Source organism: Pleurodeles waltl, chromosome 6 (assembly GCF_031143425.1).
Source record: "Pleurodeles waltl isolate 20211129_DDA chromosome 6, aPleWal1.hap1.20221129, whole genome shotgun sequence".
In the NCBI taxonomy this organism is placed as follows: Eukaryota; Metazoa; Chordata; class Amphibia; order Caudata; family Salamandridae; genus Pleurodeles; species Pleurodeles waltl.
In genome coordinates, this window is record NC_090445.1 from 898,105,545 (window position 1) to 898,131,929 (window position 26,385).

General features: G+C 40.6%; 2 protein-coding genes across 2 annotated transcripts in view; one reads left to right on the top strand and one right to left on the bottom strand.

Moving 5' to 3' along the window:
* Nucleotides 1–26,385, top strand: part of DOCK1 (dedicator of cytokinesis 1) — a 1,072,828-nt gene that overhangs the window by 492,510 nt on the left and 553,933 nt on the right. The gene's annotated exons all lie outside the window — the stretch shown is intronic.
* INSYN2A (inhibitory synaptic factor 2A) overlaps nucleotides 1–26,385 on the bottom strand; it is a 118,660-nt gene that overhangs the window by 49,951 nt on the left and 42,324 nt on the right. Inside the window, exon 3 of the mRNA XM_069239712.1 lies at nucleotides 6,458–6,529. Within this exon, the coding sequence (XP_069095813.1) occupies nucleotides 6,458–6,529 (72 nt within the window). The remainder of the gene's footprint in view (nucleotides 1–6,457; nucleotides 6,530–26,385) is intronic.

Below are 26,385 nucleotides of genomic sequence, written 5' to 3' on the forward strand. Positions count from 1 at the left end.
CAGCTTAGTGCAGATGTTTGAATGAGTCCTCCTGAATGTGCACTAATGGATTTTTCCCTCAAACTTCTTGCTGAATCATTCCTTCAGTTCTCTCGAGGTGTGCTTTCTGAAGCCTTGTGGTTGTGCTTGAGGTGCCCATCGGCACTACAAAGTGAAGCAGGGCATTTAGTCCATATAGCAGCTGTGCTTGCATATAAATGTGCTAGAGTTGTGAGCTTTCCATCTTGCGTTGAAAGCATTCATTCTGTTGCAGGGAGAACCATTTAAGTTGTATTTGACAACAGCACCACTGTCCATTACATCAACCGATAGTACTGAGTTCTTTTTTGGGAGGCAATTGTCCTGTGATGGTGGGCTCATCAATGGGGCATTTTCTCAGTGGTGTCACACCTCTCAGGCCCCCTCAACATGTGGGCAGATGCTCTGAGTCACCCCTCCTTAAATGACCACAAATGGGGATTTCGCCCCAAAGTGACAAATCCGTCTTCTCCAGGTTGTGCTGTCCATTTGGGGATCTTTTTCCTACAGCTTCCCTGGGTACATCTTCAGGTTCAGTTAGTCAATGGAACTGGTTTATACTTTTACACTCTGTTGAGAATTGTTAGATATGGGGTCTCTGGTAGGCAGTCAGTTTGCACTCTGTCCAAGCAGGGGCCCTCACTCTATTCAGGGTAAGGGAGATACACAGCCTCGGGTCTGTGAGGTGATGTTGCAGATTTTGACGCCCAGGGACGATGTGTTGAAAATACTGACACACAGCAGCATTAAATCCGCGCTGAGCTGGTGATGCATTGATTTTTACCAGCAATACATCCATTTTTTTAACCGTGGTGCAGGTGCTGTGTCGATATTTCTCCTGCTCGGTTCCAGTGCGTGGATTTTCACCTTGGGTTCACCAGCTTCTCCTTTCAAGGGCCCAGAGACTGGATGTGGCACAACTTGGCAGGGTAGGGGCCTCAGCAGAGAGCCCAGGTGCTGGCAGATGAAGTCTTTGATGGCCCTGAAACTTCAGAACAGGGGGCAAGCTCTCAGTCTAAGCCCTTGAAGAATCTTCACAAGCAGGATACACTGTAAAGTCCAGTCTTTGTCATCTTTAAGGACGAAGCAGCACCTGCAGGCTCTTCTCCTGCCAGAGGTTCCTCTTGATGCTGAAGTATTCTAAAAGTCTGAGGTTTTGAGTCCACTACTCATACTCATTTCTGTCTTTGAAGTGGGCAAACATCAATGGAAATTCTCTGTTGTTCACAAGATTCTGCCTTGCCGAGTCCTGGTCCCAGACACACACGGGGGGTTGGAGACTGCATTGTGTGAGGACAGGCACATCCTTTTCAGGTGCAGTTGTCAGCTCCTCCCTCCCCACTCTAGCCCAGAAGACCCATCAGGATATGCAGGACCCACCTCAGCTCCCTTTGTGTCACTGTCTAGAGGGATTTCACAAACAGCTCAACTGTCAATCTGACCCAGACTTGGTTTCCACAGGCAGGCAGAGGCACAGAATGGTTAAGCAAGAAAATGCCCACTTTCTCAAAAGTCATACCATTTAGGGACGCCCCTATAACCCCGCTGTGTCAGGGCCAATATACAATGCAATCAATATGTTAATATGTTAGTTTTTTTATGTTGTCTGCATATGTGAGTGATACAAGAAGAAACATACAAGTAAAAGGAAAATAAAAAGTTGACCTGAAGTAAAACTATATCCAATGATTAATTAATATTTTCGTTGTTGAGACTGTAAGGGCATCTATCCCCTCTGTGTTAACATATTGATTGCACTTTCTCAAAAGTGGCATCTACAAACTTAAAACCAACTCTACCAAAATATGTACTTTTAAAGTGTGAGTCCAGAGACTCCAAACTTCTTATCTCTGTCTGCTTCCAATGGGAAACTGAACTTAAAAGATATTTAAAGGCAGCCTGCATGTTAATCTATGAGAGAGATAGGCTTTGCAATAGTGAAAAACGAATTTGGCAGTATTTCACTATAAGGACATGTAAAACACACCAGTACATGTTCTACCTTTTAAATACACTGCTCCCTGTCCCTGGGGCTACTTAGGGACTAGCTTGGGGTGACTTATATGTAGTAAAAGGAAGGTTTGAGCCTGGCATGTGGGTACACTTGCCAGATCGAATTGGCAATACAAGACTACACACACCGACACTGCAGTGGTAGGTCTGAGATATGTTTACAGGGCTACTCATGTAGGTGGCACAATCAGTACTGCAGGCCCACTAGTAGGATTTGATTAACAGGGCCTAGGCACCTCTTGTGCACTCTACTAGGGACTTACTAGTAAAGCAAATATGCCAATCAGGGATAACCAATCATTATCACAATTTATACAGGGAGCACTTGCATTTTAGCACTGGTCAGCAGTGATAAATTGCCCAGAGTTAAAAAAACAGCAAAAACAAAGTCTAGCACACAGTAACAAATTCAGGAAGCAGAGCCAAAAAGACAGGAGAAACCACGCACGGATGCCAGGTCTATCAATAATCCTTTGGAAGGTGCAGGAGGACCAAGTAAAGCTGATTCTGATCACCCAAAACTGGGCAAGCAAGATTTGGTATGCCAGTTTGTTATGAGTCACCCCGTCCTGGCCCATCCTGCACAGGGTGCTCTCACAGCAAGATGCTCAGGGTCTCCACCCCAATCTCTAAAGGGTTTGGTGGCACACTTAGAGCGGTACGAATTAAAATCTTTTGTTTATTGTGTGAGATTGCTACAGTCTTCCTGACAGCTAGGAAACACTTCACAAAATCCATTTATGAGGGATTCTCAATTACCTTTTTTGGTGGTGAGTGTAGGAAGCTGTAAACCCCTTTCAACCACAGATTTCCCATGTTCTGCATCACATTGTCAAAGGTTATTTAACTGCCCTATTAGCTTTCAATAGGCCTTTTTTTACCAGCCTTCCTTTTATAAGTCAATACTAGAGGTGACTTTTCTGAAAGGTTTACTTTGTTTCACCCCACTCTGTTCATTGTTCCTCAGTTCTTCAGTGGGATATTAATCTTGTGGGGACTTTCTGCATGGCATTACCATTCCAGCCAATGTTTAGCTTCCTGTTTTGACTTCTATATCTGAACACAGCCACGAGAAATGATTTCAGCCTGTAGGGTTGGTGGACTTGAGGTCCTCTCTATCATCTACCATTCCTTATAAACTGACTCTCAGACATGTGGTATAATTTGTACATAATGAATGATTAGTTCTTTGTAGGCTTTCTCAGTCTTGGAGGGTAAAGTGGCAACCAGACACACCATTTCACATGTGGGTTATCCTTTGCATTAAGATATACTATCCTTTAGCCAAGAAGGAACCTTCATTTGTCATTTGTGGTTATGCCACTAGAGCCCTGACTACTTTGAGCACTCTTACTAGAGGTGTTCCTGTCGTTGATACCTGCTGGTGGGCCTCTTTATTACCTTTGCATACCATTGATAAATATTATTGCCTCCAAGCTCAACCATTTAGTTGTGAATACATTGCCAGGGCTGTGCTGCATGATTCCTGTGATTAACATGCACTACATAACTACCATATTTCAGGGCTTTTTTCAGTTTTATGTTCACTGACCCATTATTAACCTGTATCTGTAGTTTTATCTGTCAATTTATGTTTTATGATGTGTGCAGTCACCTGGCTTGTACCCATTAGGCCAGTCCCTATGCAAACCCTTTTTGGCTGCGCATAGAGGGGGTTGATCTCAAATTTCAAGCAGGTTTATCAAACAGCACCAAACATATTACTGAGTATCAGTATCAAATCTGCAAAACCTGGCAATTATCTGCCAAATTCCATGTGACATTATCAAATGGTGCCATATTCCTTAGCATACGATCACTTAAATTGGATGTCCACTTGATGGCCATGTGTGCAAGTGAGAAAACCACAAGTGGATTAAATATGTGAAGATTCTCTTCAACATTTAATGCAGAGCCATCAAATGGAGCCAGAGTTATTAATAAATAAAAAATGTTTTGGCCACCTTATATTTTATCTGTGCCGGCATTGGCTCTGTACAAAACATGAAACACCTGCACTGAGTGTATCTAGATAACAGCCTGCCACATTTGATGCAGATTCATTAAACACTGCCAAAGTTACAAGCAAATGGAAATGTTATTGCCCCCCTCGATACACTGGCACATTCTTTTATGCATTTGCCACAGCATGTTCAGATTAATCACACATTACCAAAGTAATTAGCAGACACACTTTCTTGCCCCCACTTATCCTGGCAGAAATGTTGCTACCCTGGCTGTCTAACCTCCAGGTTCATAATGTGGCGGTCGGATCGTCACAGCAGCGGCTTTTCTGACCGCCACTGCGAAATCAGGCCCAAAGTTTGGTGCAGATTCATCAATGGGAGCCAAAGTTGCTGGCATATTAAAAATGCCTTTTCAATTAAAAGTGTGGGTGAACAATAAGCACAATGGCAACAGTTGCTTTGCTACACATATACACATGTATATGAAAGTATGAATTTTCTTTCCACTAGGTAACAAAATCCATGAAATTATAATTTATTAATATATATCCAAATGGAACAGACAAGAAAATGCTAATGCCTTTAGGTTCCATGTTGGAACCTGTCTCATGTGAAAAAGAGTCTGACAGGACAGTTGGTGGTCTTGGAAAAAATATACACACAACTGAGGTATTGTCATTATGCATGACATGGAAAGAAACCATTCTCACATAGGCTAATTTGAAGACAACATACTTTAACCACATACCCCTCAAAGAATTTAATGCTACCAGTGCGGATAAGAGATTCAGTGCATCACTATGGGTACTAAGCATTAAACAAATGCGCCAGTACTTTTAACTATAGATATCCTGTATACAATACTCAAAGGCGAACATATGCCTAGATAACTTTTTACATTGTTCATACTGAAGAAGCAAATAACTACTGAAAGAGAAAACTGCGGTACAAAATGTTTCTTCAAAAAATCCAACACCCAGTATTTTCATTCAAACAAGAAACTTAATCTCACATGAGTTTACAGACATAATTGTGTTGGCATTATTATTTCTCCACTTTCGTGGCACTAACATTCAAATACACAAAGACCACCAAGTTTGTATTTGTTATTCAAATGTAACAGATAAGTGATATTTTTCTTGGTGATAAACCGGAGTCTAGTGGGGTCTGTTAGATATTCTTTGTGTAGATAAAAGAAAAATCAATTCACAACCGAGTGATAATTGTTACAATAGATAAAAACTTTAGCTGCATTTTAAAGCATATTTATAGATGCTGAAGCCCATTAACCACAGCCAGTGCTATAGCAAGGCAACAGCACTAATCAATGGCACAGCTTGCCATGAATGGGGATAACTTGCCCTCAACAGTGCTAAATATTATCCCCTAACCAGGGAAAGAAGAGACAGGTGTCACTTTACCTAAGGCAGCAAAACTCCCTGCATATGCCACAGAAAAAATATTCCTTAGGTTTAGGAGTAAACATATATATATAGTTAAACATTGTTGTCCCTAGCAATACAACATTGTAATTAGTGACCCAAAGGTATTTTAATTTTCAATAGAAAGTTGATATCAGTGTGTGCCTCTGCAGTTTGCACCTCACTCTAAGGGACTTACTCCAGAGTTTGATGATGAGCAAAAGAACGTAATCAGAAGTAGAACACTGGAATGTTAAGAGCTCCATTGAAGACAGTGGAGTAGCCTGGGGACCATAATGGTTGGTATTAGCCTTCTGCTCCAACAGTCTAATGCTTGTTATTCTATTTCTCCCTGTTTAATTTTGATCATTCTTCACTCAATGGGTGGAATGTTCTAATAGATGCATAGTACCTTTTGCCTCAGGCTATGCAAGTTTTTAAAGGCAAGGGAGCTGTCCGCACAGCTGTGGTAGAATCAGTTTTCAAATGAAATACTGTTAACTACTTCCCACCACTGACGCTGCAATGATGAGAATGGAGTAATGTTTTGCACCTGGGTAATTTTGTATAGTATTAATGTTTTTTTCTTTTTCTAAATCTTTTGAATGGGGAGATTTGACCTCTTCCACATTTTATATCCTGGAGACTTCAAAACAGGTATTTAACAAACAAGTCTTCTTTCATTCCTCTGCAACCGTTCTTGTAACTGTATTTTATAAACATTACACATTAATAGAGTAGAACTAGAATTAGAATAACCATTGTGTGCTCATTGGTGTAATGAAATGTGCACATATTATTCTTTCATTGTAAGCAGAGCTCAGTGGGTAATAGTGAATTTTTTAATTTGCTTAGTTACAGTACTTAACATTTTACAGCATAAATTTCACACTCCTGTTTCCAAATTTGCATTTAAAAAAAAGATGTGTTTTTAAAGGATCATTTAAATTTCTTAGCCTTAAAATTGAAAAGTGAGAAAAGGTTTCTTCAGTGTACTTTCTTTTAATTGTTATATATGTATTGGTAAGGAAGACTTACCTATAGATAATACAGGCACTGTTCCTGCACGTGTCACAGTTAGCTGTGTCTTGACCAGTTCGATATGACAGCCTACAGAATGAGGCAAACAACATAGTTATTGTACAGACAAGTAATTTTTTTAAATCTAATGTATGCTTTTGTGTTGGTATATAATTTCCACTAGAAGCAAACACATCCCATGATATTTATGTAATTGTATGACCATTTTTAAAACACTTTTTCTAGAGTTTTCTCTGTACATGAGGGTTTAGGGCAGCAAATTCAATTTTACTGATGTACATCTTTAAAGAGTTTCAGTTGGAAACTATGTGTACAGCTGTCATGGTCTTACCAGTTTTGGTTAGCACTCCTATTTATCTTAAAGCAAGGCTATAAACAACCCTCTAAATCTCCGAAGCCAAGATAGATCCGAACCATCAGAGCCTTGGTATATACACAGTCTTAGACAATAAATGTTATATCTTTGTTGTGACATTTAACGGGTAAAAAAGCAGAGGCATGGTTTATATCGGTTGTAGTATTCTGTATTGCTCAATAATGGAAGCATTTAAAGTGAAGCTTTATTTTGTATGTAGCTAAGAGTGGACACAAGTTCTAGCTTACTTTATGAAAAATAGTTTGGTTTTGACTCTCATGTATGACTGCGGTGTGCAACTTGTTTTCTGGGAAATAAAGTAAAAGGAAATCGCAAATTTCATTGCTTGAAGGCTACCTAATCAGTTCCCACATACATGAAAATCTGAAAACACTCACCATGGAAGCCTTAAAAACTAGTGCTAGGGTTGACAAATTGTGCAGCAAAATTTAGATAATTTTTGATTTCCTGCTCATAGGTGGCGAGCCAGAAATTCCACATAATACAGTTAATTATGGGAATATATTTTAATGGTAGGGATGATTTATGATCTATCTGTGTAAAGCAGAACTGTTAATAGATTTGGGGTCTCATTAAGAGGTGCTTTGGCAGTCCTGACCGCTGTTAGTTTCGTGGTCCGACCGCTAAATTAAGAGTTTGGCAGTCAGATCACCCGACGACTGCCATCTCCACCGGAAACAGTGTTTCAGATGGGCTGACGGTGGTCCAGGTTGGAATCAGCCAAGGAGACTGTGAACTCTCTGATTACGACTTGGTTATCCACCAGCCATTGGTGGAGAACAGGTGTAGAGGGCCACAGGGGGACCATGTACTTCCCATGTGCTAGGCATGGGCAGTACAGGGGTCCCCCTGCCCAGCTCCCTCGCAATGCTCACTGTCTGCTATGCAATCCACTGACCATACAAAACTACTCTGCAGTATCTGACATGGGATAGGAGAAGGGTCTCAAATCATCAACCTCACACCATGAAATAACAATACACTGCACACTTTATATTCACATGGGTTTAACTAGAAGGCTACAAGACCCATTTCCACCTAATTTATGGAACACTCTCCAAACCACCCACCTACACCAGCGTGTTTCAAGGAGAAAACTCCGCTGGATGAACCACAACTAAAGGCTAATGACTGTATGACACATTCTTTTATCGTGCAGCCTTTACCACGCAAATGCCTTTACCACACATGATAAGTATTACTCAGGTAAGTAAAACTTATATATAATTTAAATTTAATATTACTTCCCCAAACCCCCCTTGTTTTTAATTTACTCCTAACCTCCCTTTACCACTACCCATCTATAAACTCAAATATTACTCTTGCCTTCATCACCCACTCCTAAACCCTTAAAATTACCTTTGCCCAGCTTTATCACGAACTGCACCTAAACCATATATATATATATATATATATATATATATATATATATATATATATATATATATATATATATATATATATATATATGGTTCAGGTGTGGTTAGTGATTTGGGAGAGGGGGCATCAGAATCGAGTTTGTACCTTAACCAGAATTGTCTGTAATAATACTGTCTATTTTCAGATGTTTAGTAGTCCGAGAGCTAACCAACCGTAAAATTATTTATTGTAAAGTTTATCAGTGCCTATGTTTTACATGCATTCACTAATGTTTCTGTAAAAAACTAAACAAAAAAAACCTTTTTTTATGTTGCTCTTAATGGCCCCTCAGTTCTCATACGCTGACCCTTATTTAAAGCAATATTCTTCGGAGTCTTTTAGGATACAATGTAGAATTTAGAATGTAGAATCACTACCTGCAATTTAAAATGAGGGGAGTCCAAATAACAAATCACCAGTTGCCTCAAATCATTACAGCCACATTTTGGCGCCCATGCAACAAATAATGTCAATATAGAGCATCATTTTAAAATGAGAAAAATATGATACAACATACTAAGGGCCTGATTATAAGTTTGGCGGATGGAATGACCTGTTCTGAACTCAGCACTGCTGTGGCTGACCAGAACTTTGCCCGCCGCCACCCCATCAGGAACCATGTTTCTGGCAGTGGCGGTGATTCCCTGGTGATCTGACCACCAGGGTCGTAATCTGGTGGTAAGACCACCAGGAGTGCGGCGGGTTAATGTAGTGTAGTGTTACTGTCATGCTATTATTCTTGTAATTTAACTTTGATTTTAAAGTATTTTATAGTTACATATATTTATTTAGTTTTTTTTATATATTTTGTTGATAGTATTGGAACTATTGGTATATTAATCTTAAAATTTAATTCAGGTTACATGCATATTTTGGTTATCTGTATATGTTTACTAATTTTTTTTAACTTTTTTTAATGCAATGTATGTTAAAAAAATGATAATCTTTATAAAAATATATCAAATATAAAGCAATTCATATTCAAAAATATCTATAATACATGCATATAAACGGTTTACATTATTAAAACTATTTTAATCATATTACTATTTTGTACTTCATTTTAAATAATTGACTTGTAATGCAATGTCTATTAATGTTTTGATATACTTTCTTTTGATGATATTCTGTTCCACCACATTTTCGATTTAATATTTGGTAGTTTACATACAAAGTGAGTAAGTTAAATATTTTTGTAGACCGTGTTTTTGACTTGATTTTGTGGTAACTCCATATTATAATCACCCCAAACACCCTCCCTCTAGCTAAACCCTGTATTGCAATATTTATCTGCATTGTTTTCTGACAGCAGAAGCTTTTTGACAAACACTTAATGGAAGAAAAATGTTCAGAGGCAATCTTGTTACATGGTGTTATTCTGCATCTTTATTGCTACTTAGATGTAAAGAGGAGCAGTTGCTCAGATGAGATGCATTACTGCTTCTGTCAATTACTGACATATTTTTAACAAGAAGTAAATGAACCCTTTGATTTTCAAAGACATCAACCTTGTATACTCTGTTTTAAATAAAATTGGTTAATAGCCCAGGTGTCTGATGGTGGTAGTGTACAGATGTATATCAAGCTTTATTCAACAAGAGGCATATCTTGTTTTTTGTTCTCAAATGCCACCAGTCAACGGCTGCACCTTCAGGTACCCAATGGTCATCTGCTGATTCAATTTCTGAGAGAATGAGATGTGTAGGCTCAAGGGATCTCCAGGATGGGGGGGGGGAGAAAAAAACAAGCCTCCTCTCACTCCATCTCGTACTGGCCTATCGGGCTTAATCACAGGGCCAAAAGAAGTCATGGTTACTCTCTCTCCAACTGACATATGGTGCCCAACACTCAGCCGCCTTCCCTCTTCTTTTACAGTCCCATTCCAAACTGCAGAGGCTGTTCACTGAAGCCAGCCATTTGGAGACAGTTGACGGAGTGGGGCTAAGCCAATTCAAAAAGATCTCCTTCCTTGCCAGCAGAGTTAATTTTTAAAAAAGTGGCTTCTGCTCAGGTTGTGTAGCCTGGACAGGCTGATCCTCTATTCCAAATAGGATCACAGGAGGGCTCAGCATTTATTGTCTTCCAGTAGTTCCTGAGAGAATGCTCTGCACGTTCTCTCAAAGCCCTTCAGACCAGAGCATAAAGCAAACATATGTATATTGTCTGACTTTTCCTCAGCACAATGGTTACAGCAGGGTGGGGGAACCTGCAACAAATCTTGCTTGCCTTCTCGCAGTTAAATGTATCCTATACCAGATGACAAGCTGATTCTTCCTAATTAGGGCTGATTTCACTGTAGAGTATAGGAGGCATAAGGAGGAGTGACAAATATCCGGACGTTCCTCTACTGGCTGGTATCCACCCCAGGAATGGGTAGGAATAATCTACCTCTCCTCATTAGCCCTCATCAGCTCCCAATACCAAATAGAAATCTCCTTTTTGTAATGGCCTGGGATCAACTGACCTTTTCTTCATCTCCCAGCTCCCACCAGTCCGTCTTTGTCCTGAGCTCCATGAGGCCAATTGCATATACGTGTACCATGACAGGGTACCCTGAGTTCCATCCCTTAACTACTACAGTGAGATGAGCTCTGACCGTCCTGTAGCTGGCCCCATTGATTAATACCTGCTGTGATTCGTGGTGTGATCAGCTTATCCAACAAAGATGGTGGAGTACTTGGGGAGTTCCAAACTGGGGCAAACTCTGAGTATTAATGAACTGAAAGGATTTTCCTCATGCAATGTAATACTTCCAAAAAATGCCTGCAACACTTTCAACCGTACCTTTATGAAATACTTTATGTCCCCAAATGTATACAAATAGCCTTCCAGCCTGATTAAGTTTGACAAACCTGCATATGTTCTACCTCTGCTGAAATCATCAGGGGACCTCAATAGCATTCTGCACTTCCTGAATTGAAAGAAAAGATAATACAGATAGACATCCTGGATTGCTGGGCCACCCTTTACCAACTTCCTTCTCAACTTTTTCTAGCTCAATCTTGGACACTCCACCTCTGTATAATATCCAAACTACCCCTGGGAAACGACAAAGGGATATTATTGAACAAGGAAGTAAATTTAGGGAGAATCTACATTTCACTAAATTCACCCTACCATAATTAATTAATGGAAGGCATCGCCACCTCAACAGTAACACCTCAGTCTCCTTTGTTACCCGCTTCAGATTATACTCTGTTACCATATCCAGCTTCTGTAGAGCTGTGATACCTAAATACCTGATATCCTTCTAACAACCTATTCCACTGCCAGGAAGATTCCACCCCATCACCTCCGTCTTCTCCTTATTTATAGAGTAGCAAGAGAAAGCCCCAGATTCTTCCATTATAGCCTCTATGCACCCCATGGTCTTCCGTGGGTCTTTTGTATACAAAATAATATCATCCACATTGAGGCCCAACTTAATCTTGTAGTCTCAGGACTCGAAAGGCTCAATTCATGTATCCTCTCTTAGTGCCTGCGCAAAAGGAGATCCATCACTTTTGCTAAAATTGTTCATTTTTTATTTACTTTTTTAACATTTTGTATTTTCTTTAATTTGTATATTTAAAAAAAAGTAAAAACATGCGTTTTTTCAAATTTTACTTTATATATTATTATATATAATATTAGAATATATTCATTTTAATGAACTGTGACATGTTTTCATATATTTTAATGTTAGCTTGTTATTCCTAATATTATTATTCAAATATTTCACTTTAATTTAAATGTTTTAAAGCTTTGTAAAAATGGATTGTATACATATTTATATCATTTGCATATATATATATATATTTTGTTAGCATTGGAACTATTTCTATATTAATGTTAATATTTGTTAGGTTACATAATTTTTTTGGTTATCTGTATATGTATCTATTTTTTTAAGTTATTATTCTTTTTTTATTGTATTTTTTAAAAGATAATTTTTATAAGAATATATATCAAATATAAAAATAAATACATTAAAAAATATATATATATATGTATGCATATATACATTGTTTATTAAAACTATTTTTAATTATATTACAATTTTGTAGTTTAATTTTTTTAATAATTTATTTGTAATGCTATATGCATTAATGTTTAAATATACTTAAATTTTATGATGACATTCTGTCACACAACATTTTAGACATAATATTTGGTAGTTTGCATACTAAGTAAGTTACTTCAATATTTTAGTCTGCAGTGTTTTTGACATGATTTTGTGGTAACTCAATAGTCTTTTTCTTATACAATCACCCCAAACACGCTCTCTGTAGTTACACCCCTGTATCGCATAATTTATCTGCATTGTTTTCTGCCAGCAGAGGTTGTTGGCAAACACTTCTCGGAAGAAAGTTTGGAAGAGGTAATCTTGTTGCTAAGTGTTACTCCTCATCTTTATTGCTACATAGATATAAAGAAGAGCAGTGGCTCACATGAACTCCATTACTGCTTCTGGCTATTACTGACTTATTTTCAGCAAGTAGTAAATTAACTCTTGATTTTCAAAGACATCACCCTTGTGTACCCAGATTTGATAAAACTGATTTATAGCCTGTGATTAAGTGTCCGATGATGGCAGTGTACAGATTTATTTCAAGCCTTATTCAACAAGAGGCATATCTCAGTTGATTTCTACTCTCTGCATTACCTGGCAATTGGGCCATACCAACTAGGTAGGTCATTATTTACATTTAGAAATTATTGCCTAAATACATTCTTATCACATACTAGTGTAGAAATATTGTTACAGTTACCCTATTGCTCAGTTCTTTAAGTTTAGTGCTCAAGAGTGGACCAAAAGCACTCTATGAAGCAAGTAGACATTATATTTTTTATATTGAAGGCAAGTGTTTCTTGAGACATTGCTTTATTAAGTAAAATGATGGTGGTGCAAACTTTCTCTAAGATGAACTCTTTATTCCAGCTGATGTAATGAAGTGCTCTGCTGACAAAAAAAATCTAATTATTTTCTTATGGTTGTGTATTTTTTTGCAAAAGAATCACCAAAAAAGGAAAGCGAGCTCCTCGTCTAGAGTGAATGTCAGCCTATCTCCATAAAGATTTATCATGGCAACTTGCTTGGGAGGTTAAATCCCTTTTTTGGCTTATAGTCCTAACAGTTCATTTACTGAAGCAGTGAGTGTGTTTAGCACTAATCAAGAAAGACACCTCCCTGAATATTAAAGTATTGGCTGAAAAGATGTTGAGGGTTATGCATGTCATTATTCATGCATGTGGATTGGGCTTTCTAAAAACAGAGTGCCCACTGGATCCGTCTGTGGTTATGCTACTCAATTTTGGTAAGTCTTTTAAGAATAATATTCCGAGCTTATCCTAAGCATACTGTCAGAAAACAATTTCTGTGATTTATTTCTTGTCCGCATTATTCCCTTATTTTATTATTCAAGAGCATGAATTTGACAGAATAATATGGCTTTGATACACTCTGAGCCTCATGAAATCTGTTACACGTTTTGAGAAGCTGATTAATGCTATTTGTTTATTTAATGCAATAATAATGATGTATGTTTGAAACTATTCACAAAGAGTGCTAAAGTAAATAATGCTGTTCTGGACATGATAGAAAAGCATCTGTTGTTCAAGAAGAATGTTAACAATTGGATATGAAATGTTGAGCTGGTCATCAAATTATGCAGTCATGCAGTTTAAATTATAAGGCTACACTGGGACAATTGGAAGATCTGGCACATAATGGTCATCAAATTACAACCTGATGGTGAAGGGCAGAGGGAATCAAAGTGATGCATGTTCTATTCTATCTTTGCTTCCTTTCTAGATGACACATTAGTTTGTCGGTTTTTCTGATAAAACTGTTTCTCGAAATCTTAGTGGCAGAGCAAAATAATTATTATTGGCTTATCCAATCTGAGTGTAGATAAAATACTTGGAGGTATTAATTTGGTCCTACACTTCCCAAAGGGCAAAAGCGAAGAGAAGAACCTCCAAGCAGGGTCAGTGAACTCAAGTGAAGAAAATTAGAACACTCGCCTCACACATTGTTCTGTAATTCCAAGGCAACAGAATTGTCTCAGGTACAGACTTTCTAGAGTGTAGAATAGTATCTGGATAATCAATTTGACGGTGCTCTACACATTGTTTTGGAGCAATACCAAAAACAGAATTGATAAATATTTGACTAACTTGCCTATTTGGCAATCAAAGACAGAAATACTTATGAACTATAAATGGCTTGCTTACTTTTTATTCAGTAACTTGTGAAATGTGTTTGACACAATATGCAATTCGATATACTTCCCCATTTAAGTGGTGATTCTATCAAAACTAGGGTTCCTGATAGAAGTCTGAACCTGGAGGTCAAATCTGCATAAATACCTGAAGGACATTCAACTCAGTTATATAACATTCATTTTGACATTAAAGAAATATGTGATGAAAAGGACTTGGGAAAAATAATGTTTGAGAGAATGACCTGGCTATCTGGGATGTATAATTATTTGGCGAGGGTGTTAAACCTGTACACATCAAATGATAAACACACTAGCTAGTTGCAATTATATGATACATTGAATAACAGTCTAAACACTGCAGCATGTGTACGTCAGGCCAACTTTCTCACCAAGCTGTTGGAATTGCCAGGAAGTCTGGGGCAGAATGTGGAAGAACAATATTAATACCAACTAATATATACAGCAATATGTGCCTATGAGCACATGTAATGTGCCATATGCATTTATCTGAACATTTTTGTAAACAATGTATCTTGATTGTGATAGATATGGATGCAACTGCTTATCTATGCTTTTATTAAAATGATTTACCTTAAAAATAGAGCGAGCAAGATTTTTTCCATGAAGAAAACTATTGGACAGTGTGTTTGCCTTTGATCAGGCCTAATACCTGATTTAATCTTATACCATCTATGCCTGGTTATCTGTTGCTTAGGTAATCGCAACTCTAACCAAAACCTCATACCTTAGTAGCTGTACTGTGCAACGACAGAACCTGATATAGCTGTTTGGCATCGCCCTCAGTGGTTTCCAGCCCTGCATTAATCTGTATTCACTGCAACTGTGCCTTGTGCTGCCTTCTAGACCATGAACCAAAAGAAACTTGAAACATTTTTTCAACCAACTCAGCTGCTTCCTTGCTCGGCCACACCAAATTTAATTCCTAAAGCCTGATCAGTGAGACCATGTATTCATAGATGTTTGATTATGTCACAGAGAATTATAACTCGCAATATCCAGAGGTCTCTGCAGAATTCATAGCTGATTGTCAAGCTTTACATCCAGAAGGGATGAACAGCAAAACCATGAACCAGAAATTGCATAATCTTGCAGTTATAACACACTGAGGGCCTCATTAAGAGTTTGGCTTTCCCACAGTGGAACCGCCAAACTCGTGGGGAGGACACCACTGCATGGCAGTGGCGTCCCCTTCCACCTTATTACAATGTTCCCACCAGTCGGACAGACGGAAACATTGCAATAGAGCATTCTCCCTGGTCAGACCAGCAGGAACAGTGCTATGAGATAGCACTCGGCTCCCTTAAAGGAGCCGAGTGCTATCTCATAACAAAGAGAAGGCAGACCAGCACTCTCAGAATGCGCACTCTCTGCAAGGCAGACAATGCACATTTCGATGGTGCTGGGCAGAGGGGCCCTCAACACACCGTCACCGCCAACCCTTCCATGCCAGTCACACGGCTGTGGAAAGGCTGGTGGTGAGGGGAGTTGTAATGAGCCGGGCGGCGCTGAGTTCAGCGCCGCCCTGGCTGAGTACAACTCTGACTACCATCATGTTGTTGGAAACCATGTTCCCTGCAGGGACGGTGCTCCTCTGGTGGGTCTGCCCACCAGGGTTGTAATTGGGCAGTCGGACCGACACACTCACAATGAGGTCCTTAATCTTGATATCTGATCTGCCAACCAAATTAAACTCTCCTGCCGCCATCTCCCAGCAGAAGAACCTTCTATTGACTCACAAACTTACCACAACTTGCAAAGCAACAGGTGTCCTGTGATAAACATTCTAAGTAGGTGTCTTGTGCACTCTATTACCACATATGCCAGATGTGAGTTTCTAATACTCTGTAAAGCCATTTTCTGCCTCTGAAGCCTAGCTGAAGCTACAGTTGTTGAACCTTGATTGTTGACTCAAGACTCACACACCCACATTTAAGACTGACTTCATTCTATAAAGTAACTCAGTATTAATCCAACAGTTGTCTGAGTTGCCTAATCCATAGACTGCATTCAAGACTCTCAGGTGACAAAGAGCTTCAGATCGTAGCAAGTTTAATCTGACAGCTATCAGCTGCATCTTCTACTAAAATTGAAACCTCTAATCCCTCTTGAGGACATCAGAATGTTGGTAAAGTATCTGGTACTGTTTCACATCGACAGTGGAAATGACTAAGGGCCAGATGTACGAAGCCTTTTGCATGTCGCAAACTGTGAAAAACGCAGTTTGCGGCATGCAAAAGGCCGAACGCAATGCTCATCCCCAAATTGCGAGGAGGGTGTTCCCTTCCTATTTGTGACCGCATCGCCATTCAGAGTTGCTTTGTGACCGCGAATGCAGTCGCAAACCAACTCGCAGTTACCACCAGTGTCACACTGGTGGTAACTCATTCGCAAAAGGGAAGGTGTCCCCATGGGACCCCTTCCCCTTTGTGAATGCCGAAAAAAAAAAAATTCAGAGCAGGCAGTGGTCCTATGGACCACTGCCTACTCTGAAAAAAACGAAACCAAATGGTTTCAGTTTAGTTTTCATTTTGCAGCTCGTTTTCCTTTAAGGAAAACGGGCTGCAAAATGAAAAAAAAACCTGCTTTATTGACAAAGCAGTCACAGACATGGAGGTCTGCTGACTACAGCAGGCCACCATCCCTGTGAGTGCAGGGACTCGCTATGGGGTCGCAAACTGCGACCCACCTCATGAATATTGATGAGGTGGGTCTTTGCAACCCCATAGCGAGTTGCAGAAGGTGTCTGAGACACCTTTCTGCATCTAATTTTGCGAGTTGCAAATTGCGAGTCAGTCAGACTCGCAATTTGCAAGTCGCAAAATTGGAGTTTACTACATCTGGCCCTAAATCCTTAAAACATTTTCACCCCAATAAAACAATCTTTGTTGGAGCACAATTAGTGATATCCAAAGAAATGGCTGACCTCAAGGGCCTTGAGTGGCTGGCCTTCAGTGTCACAGGTAAATACGTTTCTTCATTTGCAGGGGTCACACCCTAATTCAAATAAGGGAACAACCCCTTAAAATCAAGCAGGCACAAACTGACCAACCAAACATCCAGCATTAAAGAAGAGGCTGTACAAGTAATCTTTATATAATCTAGAAGGCACCAAAGTGCAAAATATATGTACAAACACATGCTGCATCTGGGGGCACTTCTGTAATACATCCCCTGATTAGTTGCTGTTTTTGATGGGTTCTACTCTCTAATACTTATTATGAAGCACAACTCTTCCCATATGATGAATCCACACTATTGAAATAGTTATGATTCATCAATAAAAGACCCAAGCCTTTCAATAACATAGGGGAAAGGGCACTGTTTTCACCAGTTTAGGCATGTATCTGTGCAAAGTAGACCTAGAGGAGTATACTTACTGTTTGATATAAAATGCAATTTTGATGGGGATTTCAGTGCAGACAAAACATCAATGAAGATTAAGGAACCCTGGTTTGAGATGTGTTACTTTAATGTGCTGGAGAAAGTGCTCCTACAGTGTTGTGTTTCCAATAAAAAAACAATAATGGTTCTGAAAATATGTTTGCCCCTGGCTCAGTTGACTTTGTTTCTTGTGTTTTCTGTTATCAAACAGTAATAGAGCTTTGCATTTTAATCCATCATGTATTTGGATCCAGCAAATTAGAATTAGAAAGTTGGAGCATGCCCGTCAGAGAGATGGAGATTTTGTATATTGGAGGGAGGGAGGGGGAGGCAGGTTAGGTGAGAGACATCATGGAGCAAATCTTTTGTTCCAAAATCCATCTACTGATTTACTGAAGATAAACTGAAGTTCACTACCATTTGGCATTCCTTTAATTCCCTGTTAAGAGTTTGTTCCAAAAGCATTATTTTCCAACTCACTAGTCTTCCTATTTGGTAAATGCATGATTTGTCATATATTGATTACCTGGATGGATGTGATGAATTCTTTGTTCAAAAGACATACTCCTTCTAAAAGCGAACAAAATAATTAATTGGATAATCTGTCTATCGGAGTAACTATAAGTTAGTTAAAAATACACTGGGATGATCTGTCACCACAACGAATACATGTTAGGAGCAACCTATATACTAACACCAAAAATCTTTCAGACAGTGCCTTAATTTACACATGCCTCCTTAAAGTATCCATAGTTTTCTAAGGGGAGGCCGGTTCCACAATGAAGAAACAAAAACAAAAAGTATCCCGCCATTCTTTACTAGGGTGGGAGACACAAAGACCAATATCAGATTGTGTTGTAGATTAGTCTAATAATAATTTTTATGTAACACTTTTTTGTTGTGGTATTGCTGCTAATAGTACTAAAAAAACAAATGTTATTTAACCCGTCCCCTTGTGCAGAGAAGCTGAAATGTGGCATAAATTGGAGTGTAAGGCACCAAATTTTTCTTAAGTAATTGTGAAACAATTAAAATAAGACAGATAGATAAGACTTTGAAATATACGCCACGGTTTACATTTTTCAGATTTATTGGATTTAAAGTCACATGATATTAGCTCAAATTTGGAACCATGCTATAAAAAAAAAATCAAGCAGCATTATTTTTGAGAAGTTAGCACTTAGGTATTTTTGAGGCGCACAGGTGCATTGAACTCTCCTAATGCACTGTGGTCCCTGTGGTAGCAGTGCTGCCCAAAGTGCTTACTTGTGGTTAAGAAGGGAATATTAACTTTTGGTAAAGAAAACATGGAAATTAAACCACATTGCACTGTGGTTCAATTGACAACTCAGCATCAAATCTAAATCTCAGATTGTGTTTATAGTTCTGACAGGTGTTGGCTAATTACCCATCTTAATTGAGTGGAACTAGTAAGAAGTATGTTTATATTTTTTAACCAGTTTCTATTCATCCGTTTCTCAATAATCCAACTTACTGCATAGCTCTCCAGCCAACTTGAGCAGGACCTTGTTGTCATTGGCATGCATATGGAAGCAAAAGATGCATGAATGAATGAAGGCAGCAAGTGGCAGGACATTGTCATGAAATATGATGAATAGCAAGGGGTCCTTAAGACCTTTAGTATCAACTGATCTTGTATGTTAAGTAAAAAGGTACCTCCCTACATCATGTCTGTTTGGGAATGGATGCAGGCCAGGGCTGTCCTAGACAGACCAGTTGTCTGCAGGCAGTGATTAAGAGGTAAGTGTTGATGGTTCTAAAGGTCAGATAAATGTCTCAAAGTAGCAGGACAGTGACCGTAATCATTGATTATCATTGGTCTCCAAATGGAAGTCATCCATGAACGATACCTGACCTATCCCACAGATTGCTTTGGCTTTGCCATGCGCACTTTCTCCAAAACCCCAAATGAAATTGAGAAGAAAATTTTGACAATAAGATGGATGTATTGTGTCATTTTAATGATAGCTTCTGAAAGACATATTGGTTGCTGCTTATTGGAAATCAACTCTGACTCTATCCATAGAAATCAATTGATCAAACACTGTCTGCAAGCTGATCTCTTTATTGTGTGAATAGTAGATTGGTCCCAATCCAAACTTTCTCTCTGTCTCATGAGGCCTCCCATGAATTCATTTGAAAATAGGATAGAATATTTACATGTACATGTATTAAGGATTGCACTAGAAAACGTGAATCTTACACTACACAATTGCAAACTGCAGTGAGCTTGACAGCCGCATACTCACTCAACGTTTTTCACACAGACTGGGAAGGCAGAATACTATTTGATTTTACTGTGAGGTATCCAATACTGGATGATCTGAGACAACATTAACTTAGCAGTCAGTGAAATACAGTAAGAATAGTATATATTACGTACACCTCTTTCTTGTGGCCTTAAATCAGGCCTATTTTAAATTGAAATTAAATTATTTTAATTTATTGTGGATGTATATCTACATTACCATCATTTACAGGATTCAGCTATTATTCTTTCTGTGATTAACACAATTCACATTGATAATAAGGAAATTAACTGTGGCTGTTCATATTAAGAATTGGTTATAAATTGATTTAAAAAATAGTGCTAGCTCTGTTGTATAATAAATAAATATAGGGTTTTTTCTATGAACCAAGCTTCCCTAAGAGTTTTATGCCTATCACAATGTTTTTCTTAATGAATTGAATGATAAAGCAATATAGACAGATATTTGGAGTTCATTCAATAAAGCACATGTTGAATGGATGTGTACAGTATTTGCAACAGCTTTGTATTTTGGCACTGTTAAAGTAATGTTTGTACATATTCATGTGTGTTCTTTTAATACAGCACTTTAAAAAGGTTCCTAACATGTATCCAACTATCAGAGTAAAAATAACAGTGCAATTTAGGTTTACCATTTAACAATTATGTAGTCACCAAAATCTGATTTTATATTATTTGGAATTGGAAGAAAAATAATTGTTACAGTATATCTTGGTGAAACGTGTATTCATGAATGATCTTAATGTATGCTGCAAATGGAATCGTGTTTTTATCTTTGGACAAAAAAAATCCTTCTGCAAATTGAACCTCTTGCAGTATGATTTAGACCCAGTTATCTATTGCAGGGTGCACCCCACTTCTCTGTTCAATACAGCGGTCTCTTGCGCATATAAATATTGCAACTAAACCATCATAAACAAGTGGAAAGTTCAGACCTTTATTAAGACAGGTGGCAAGCAGAGAAGATTGTACCAGCACAACAAGCATTGCTTGATTGTCTAGTTTTTAAAGACACACATGAACAGGTATCTAGGATTTTTTGTTGCAGCATATGTGTCCAAACTTCTTAACCACTTACAAACGGCAAGATGCAAGCAGAAAATATTTTATTAGGAAGGCAAGAATTGCCAGATCATGGCAGTCATTATGACCCTGCCGGTCTTCAAACCACCAGGCCATGGTGGCGGTTGGACTGCTGCCAATGTGGAGGTCCGGCAGCCAAATTATGACTGTGGCGGTTGTGCCACTGTCGGACCGCAAGCACACCTAGATTACGACTTGCCGTGGGTCTGGTGGCGCTTGCGATCCTGATCCATCCTGGTATGAGTCCCCTCTCAGCCAGCTTTTACATGACAGTAGCACCGTTGTGTAAAGGCTGGCAAAGACGGGGTGAGGGGGCCTCTGCACTGCTCATGCACCTGGCATGGGCGGTGCAGGGAACCCCATGGCCAGTCCTGTCATGCTTTTCACTGTCTGCTTTGCAGGCAGTGAAAAGCGGGATGGGTGCTGGTGCACCCTACGCACTGCAATTGAGCTGGCATCAATGTTATGGGCTGTTTCCCACTGGACCAACGCCCACTGACCCAGTGGGGAAACTCTTAATAGGGGCTGTGGGAAGGGGGACTGCACTGGTGGTAACCCGACTGTGGAAGTTTGGCGGGTGGCCTTTTCCGCCCACCAAACTCGTAATGAGGGGCCATGCGTTGTAAAATGTATTTAATGCTTTTTGGCTAGTATTTATTTTTAATTTCCTTAATCAACACCTTTGTTTGGTAAGAATTGCAAAACTCACCACTGTCCATTGTTACATATTTTTACATGTAGTTATATAATACAGAAGTAATCCATATAATATGTTAATAATAAGCAAAAATGATTTCAGTTTGCAAATCTGCAAATGGAAACTGTACTACCTGATGAGCACTGGGTTTTTTCACGAAATTGGCATCTAGGGAAATACTATTGTAGGATGCTTTGGTTGTTATGTAAAGTTAATCAAATAATTAACAACTTTGGTAACTCAGTGAAAGTTTTTAATATAAAAGCCAGCCTCTAACTTCATATTTGGAAGTTGTCTTCTATGAAGTTGGCAGCCATTCAGGACTCTAAATATTCACTTAAATCAAAATAAGTACTAATTATTGTTATATTTCCAGTGCATTTTATTAGGTTTTCAAAAGATATAGAGAAGTGAAGTACAAACAAAAATTACAGTAAACAATCCCATTGAGTCCTCTATGCTCCCAAATGTCAGAACCTATCCACTCCCCAATATCCCTCCTCCACTGTCTATGCATTTGTAGTCTATATTACTCTAGATCAGTGTAGTTTATGGTTCTTGTTTTAGTAGTTCATTGCTCTTGTGTGTCAACTAGGATGTTGAACATTCTGTCTTTAGACATTAGTTTCTTATATTCTTTGTGTATAAATGTTCAAGCAGTGGGGTTCAATCCCTCCTAAAATTTCTGAGTTGCCCTCAATACTATTACATAGCATATCCATCTCCAGCAAGTACCATATTCTGTAAAGCAACTTGGGGTTCTGTCATTGACCTAGTGCCCTACAAAACTGTGTTTGTTCCCAGGATTAGGTGGAAGATTATTATGTCTGTAATGTAAGTTTAAAACTACTCATCCTGAACTGTTAATCTCAGAATAGTCACTGCAGCATCAGGTGATTATGCCACCCTATCTTTTTTAACTTAGTATATGAGACACAATGGCAAATGATCCCTCTTAGAACTGGTGCTGGAAGAGTGAGACTTCAAGTTCACTCTCAAATGCACTGTAGGAAGTGTCATTCTATGAGACAAAGGTAGTAGGAGCAATGTTTATGCCCTGAATGTAGATCCATGAATTTGTGTAGTTGATAGAGACTTCTAGTTGCGGATTCCTTAACTTAGAATTTCACCAGGTGTCAGTCTGCATCCAGAGATTTTTTTCTTGAGCAGTACCCCTACACGCCGTTAGGTGGCATCGGTCATATCTGCATCTGTTGTTGGCGTTGTGTGCGCCTGAATGATATTGCGGGACCTATATAGGGTGCCACCCTGGTGCGCTGACGGCAGTTCTTTTCTTTCCACGCCAGACTCGCGTAGGTCTAATGATCTTTGACTGGACTTTTTGACTTTTGTTTAAGCTTTTTTTGACACTCCTGGTGCGTCGAGATGTCATCATGGAAGTCTGGGTTCAAGCCCTGTGACTCCTGTCATCGGATGATGTCTGTGACTGATCCACGTCTCGTGTGTTTGTGGTGTTTGCAGTGCTACCACTTCCCGGAGTCGTGCTCCGAGTATCGGGGCATGAATCCCAAAGCTTTGAAGGAGCAGTCCTTAAAGCTCATTGCGTCCCGGCACTTGGCTCCATTTTGCTCCTGGTCTCAGTCGAGAGGAAGGTCCCGAGATTTGTCGCTGAGCCCCCATTCTTCTTCGTCCCACTCGAAATCCTCGGGACAATCAGGTAAGCACAAGAAGAAGTGGAAGAAGAGCAAGTGTCCTTCAACTTTACCCTGTCAGTTGGCTGACGCGACGCGGGAAAAGGAGTATTGTTGCGCTAGGCCTACGTCCTTGGAGCCTTCTTCTGGGTTGGCTCTGCACCTTCTTGAGTTTTCGGGAGCCGGAGTCACCCCTGGCCAACTTTGTGAGTTCTGCAAGGCCATGCGCCTCATATTTGTGCAGTCCAACTCCACTGGTTCCTTTGGGCCCCACGGACTCAGCAGAGGCCCCCTTTGGTTCCGCACCCGTGACTTCAGCATTGGCTCCGGAGGGTACCCAGGGATCTGTTCCCAGATCCAAAACGGCATCGTCGTGCCATCCCGACCTTCCCGGATGACGGTTCCGATGTCGACGCTCCTGACACCACCCGTGCCCATGGTTGGCATCGAGCCCATCGTCATTGCAGACACCAACACAGATTTTGGCAGGGACTTTGTTCCCTAGATTGGATCCTGACCCTTATTCTTATGGGTTGGGGTACAGTGAGGATTGATACTGGGTTGCATGACCATTTAGAATACCAGCTTCAAGACCCTGTGGACTGGCGTACCGACCTTGGCGAAGCCAGTGGTCTGTACACTTCCCTTGACACAGGCATGCTTTCTCCCACCAACTGTGGCAACAGAGAAGGGAGCGTCCTACTCCATGGTAGAGAGAAGAGCGGCCGAGGTCCTGGGCCTCGAGCTGTCTTCTGTAGCAGTCATAACTAACTTCCTGACAGAGGTACTTCAGCCTGGGACTTCCTCCTCTGAACCCATTTTGCCCCTTAATAAGGCCATCACTGATGTCCTGTTGGTGATTTGGTCCAAACCCAGCACAGGTGCTCCTGTCAACAGGATAATCACCCACCGCCATCGACCAGCTCCTAATGACACAGTGTTCCTTACACAACACCTGACCCCAGAGAACTTGGTAATCCTAGTTTCCACGTCCCCAGGGTGCATTCCCTTTTGCATCGCTAGATAGGAAATCCAAGAGGCTGGGTCAGCTTGGGAAAGGGATGATTTTTTCCTCCAGCCTGGCATTACGGTCCATAAACACTGCATGCCTTTTGGGCCATTGCACCCATACTTTATGGGACACAGGTGTGCAGGTGCTGCCACAGGTCCCGGAGGAGGCCCCAGGCCATTCTCTCCCAAGCTGTTGCTCATGGGAGAGATGCAGCGAAGTTCACAATATGATGTAGACTGGATACGACTACACACCTGGTATATCGGTTGAATCGATGGTGGCCTTGAGACACCACACTTGGTTGAGGACGTCTGGCTTTTCAATGGATGTCCAATCCACACTTATGGACTTGCCCTTTGATGACACTCGTTTCTTCAGAGACAAAGCAGATTCGGCGCTTGATCGCTTTAATAAGTCCCGGGCTACGGCCAGTTCCTTGGACCGTGCAGCTGCGCTCACCTCCCTCAGTCCGCTTTTCACCTCTTTCGTGGCTATGGGTGGGCCACTCAACCACATCCTTTTCCCACCAGTCAATGTGCCGCTCATGCTGCCCAGCCTCTGCACGGCCAGGGACATGGGATCCAATGTCCTTGTGAATCAGGGGGCCAGCTGTCTGCCCAGTCAACCATCCCTCCCGCTGAAACCTCCAAGCCTTCCTAGTCTGATGTTTCCCCGTCAGGGACCAGTCAGAGGCAGGATTCACCATCACCTGCCCCGCTGGCAGTCCATCACGACAGACAGGTGAGTTTTGCAGATAGTCCGAAGGGGCTACTCCCTCCCCTGTGATATTCCCCTCCCCATCCATGCCACCATCCTATGCTCGAAACTTACGGCTTTCTTGGCCAAGGGAGCCACAGAGAGGGTCGCTGTGCCAGACGTAGGTCATGGTTGTTATTCCCGCTATTTTCTGGTGCCCATAAAGGACAAGGGCCTCCGCCCTATCCTAGATCTCCAGTCCCTCAATCTCTTCCTCAGGAAGGAGAAGTTCAAAACGCTCCCACTGGCTCAGGTCCTATCTGCCCTAGACCCAGGAGATTGGATGGTAGTGTTGGACTTGCAGGACACATAATTCCATATTCCCATCCTGCCTGCTCACAGACGTTATTTGCGTGGTAGGCAACAAGCAATTTCAGTTTACTGTGCTCCCCTCTGGCCTCACCAATGCCTGTCGGGTGTTCACCCAAGTTATGGGGGTGATGGCAGCTCATCTGCACAGGTCAGGGGTTTCAGTCTTCTCCTACCTTGATGACTGGCTGTTAAAGGCCGGCTTGTCCCAGGCTATCATCTCCCACCTCCGGACAACTGCAGACCTTCTGTATTCCCTGGGGGTCACTGTAAACATGCCAAAGATACACCTCACTCCCTCTCAGATGATCCCCTTCACCTGATCTATTCTGGACACAGTGAAGTTTCAGGCCTACCCTCCTGAGCGGTGAGCCCAGGATATTCAGGCTATGATACTGATGTTTTAGCCTCTCTCCTGGTTTTTGATGAGAATGTCTCTCGCCGCTGGGCCTCGTGACCTCCTGCATCCGGCTGGTGACACATGCCAGATGGAATATGCTGGCTCTGCAGCTGGACTTGAGGTTCCAGTGGGTGCAGCATCAGGGGAATCTCTCCAACATGGTCCAGATCTCAGAGGGAAGAACGCAAGATCTGCAGTGGTGGCTCTTGAACTGTGATTGAGTCAGAGGCAGATCCTTCTCCCTTCTCCAACCGGATCTGACAGTAGGGACAGATGTGTCAATCCTGGCATGGAGCAGCCACATGGGAGAGGCAGAGATCAGA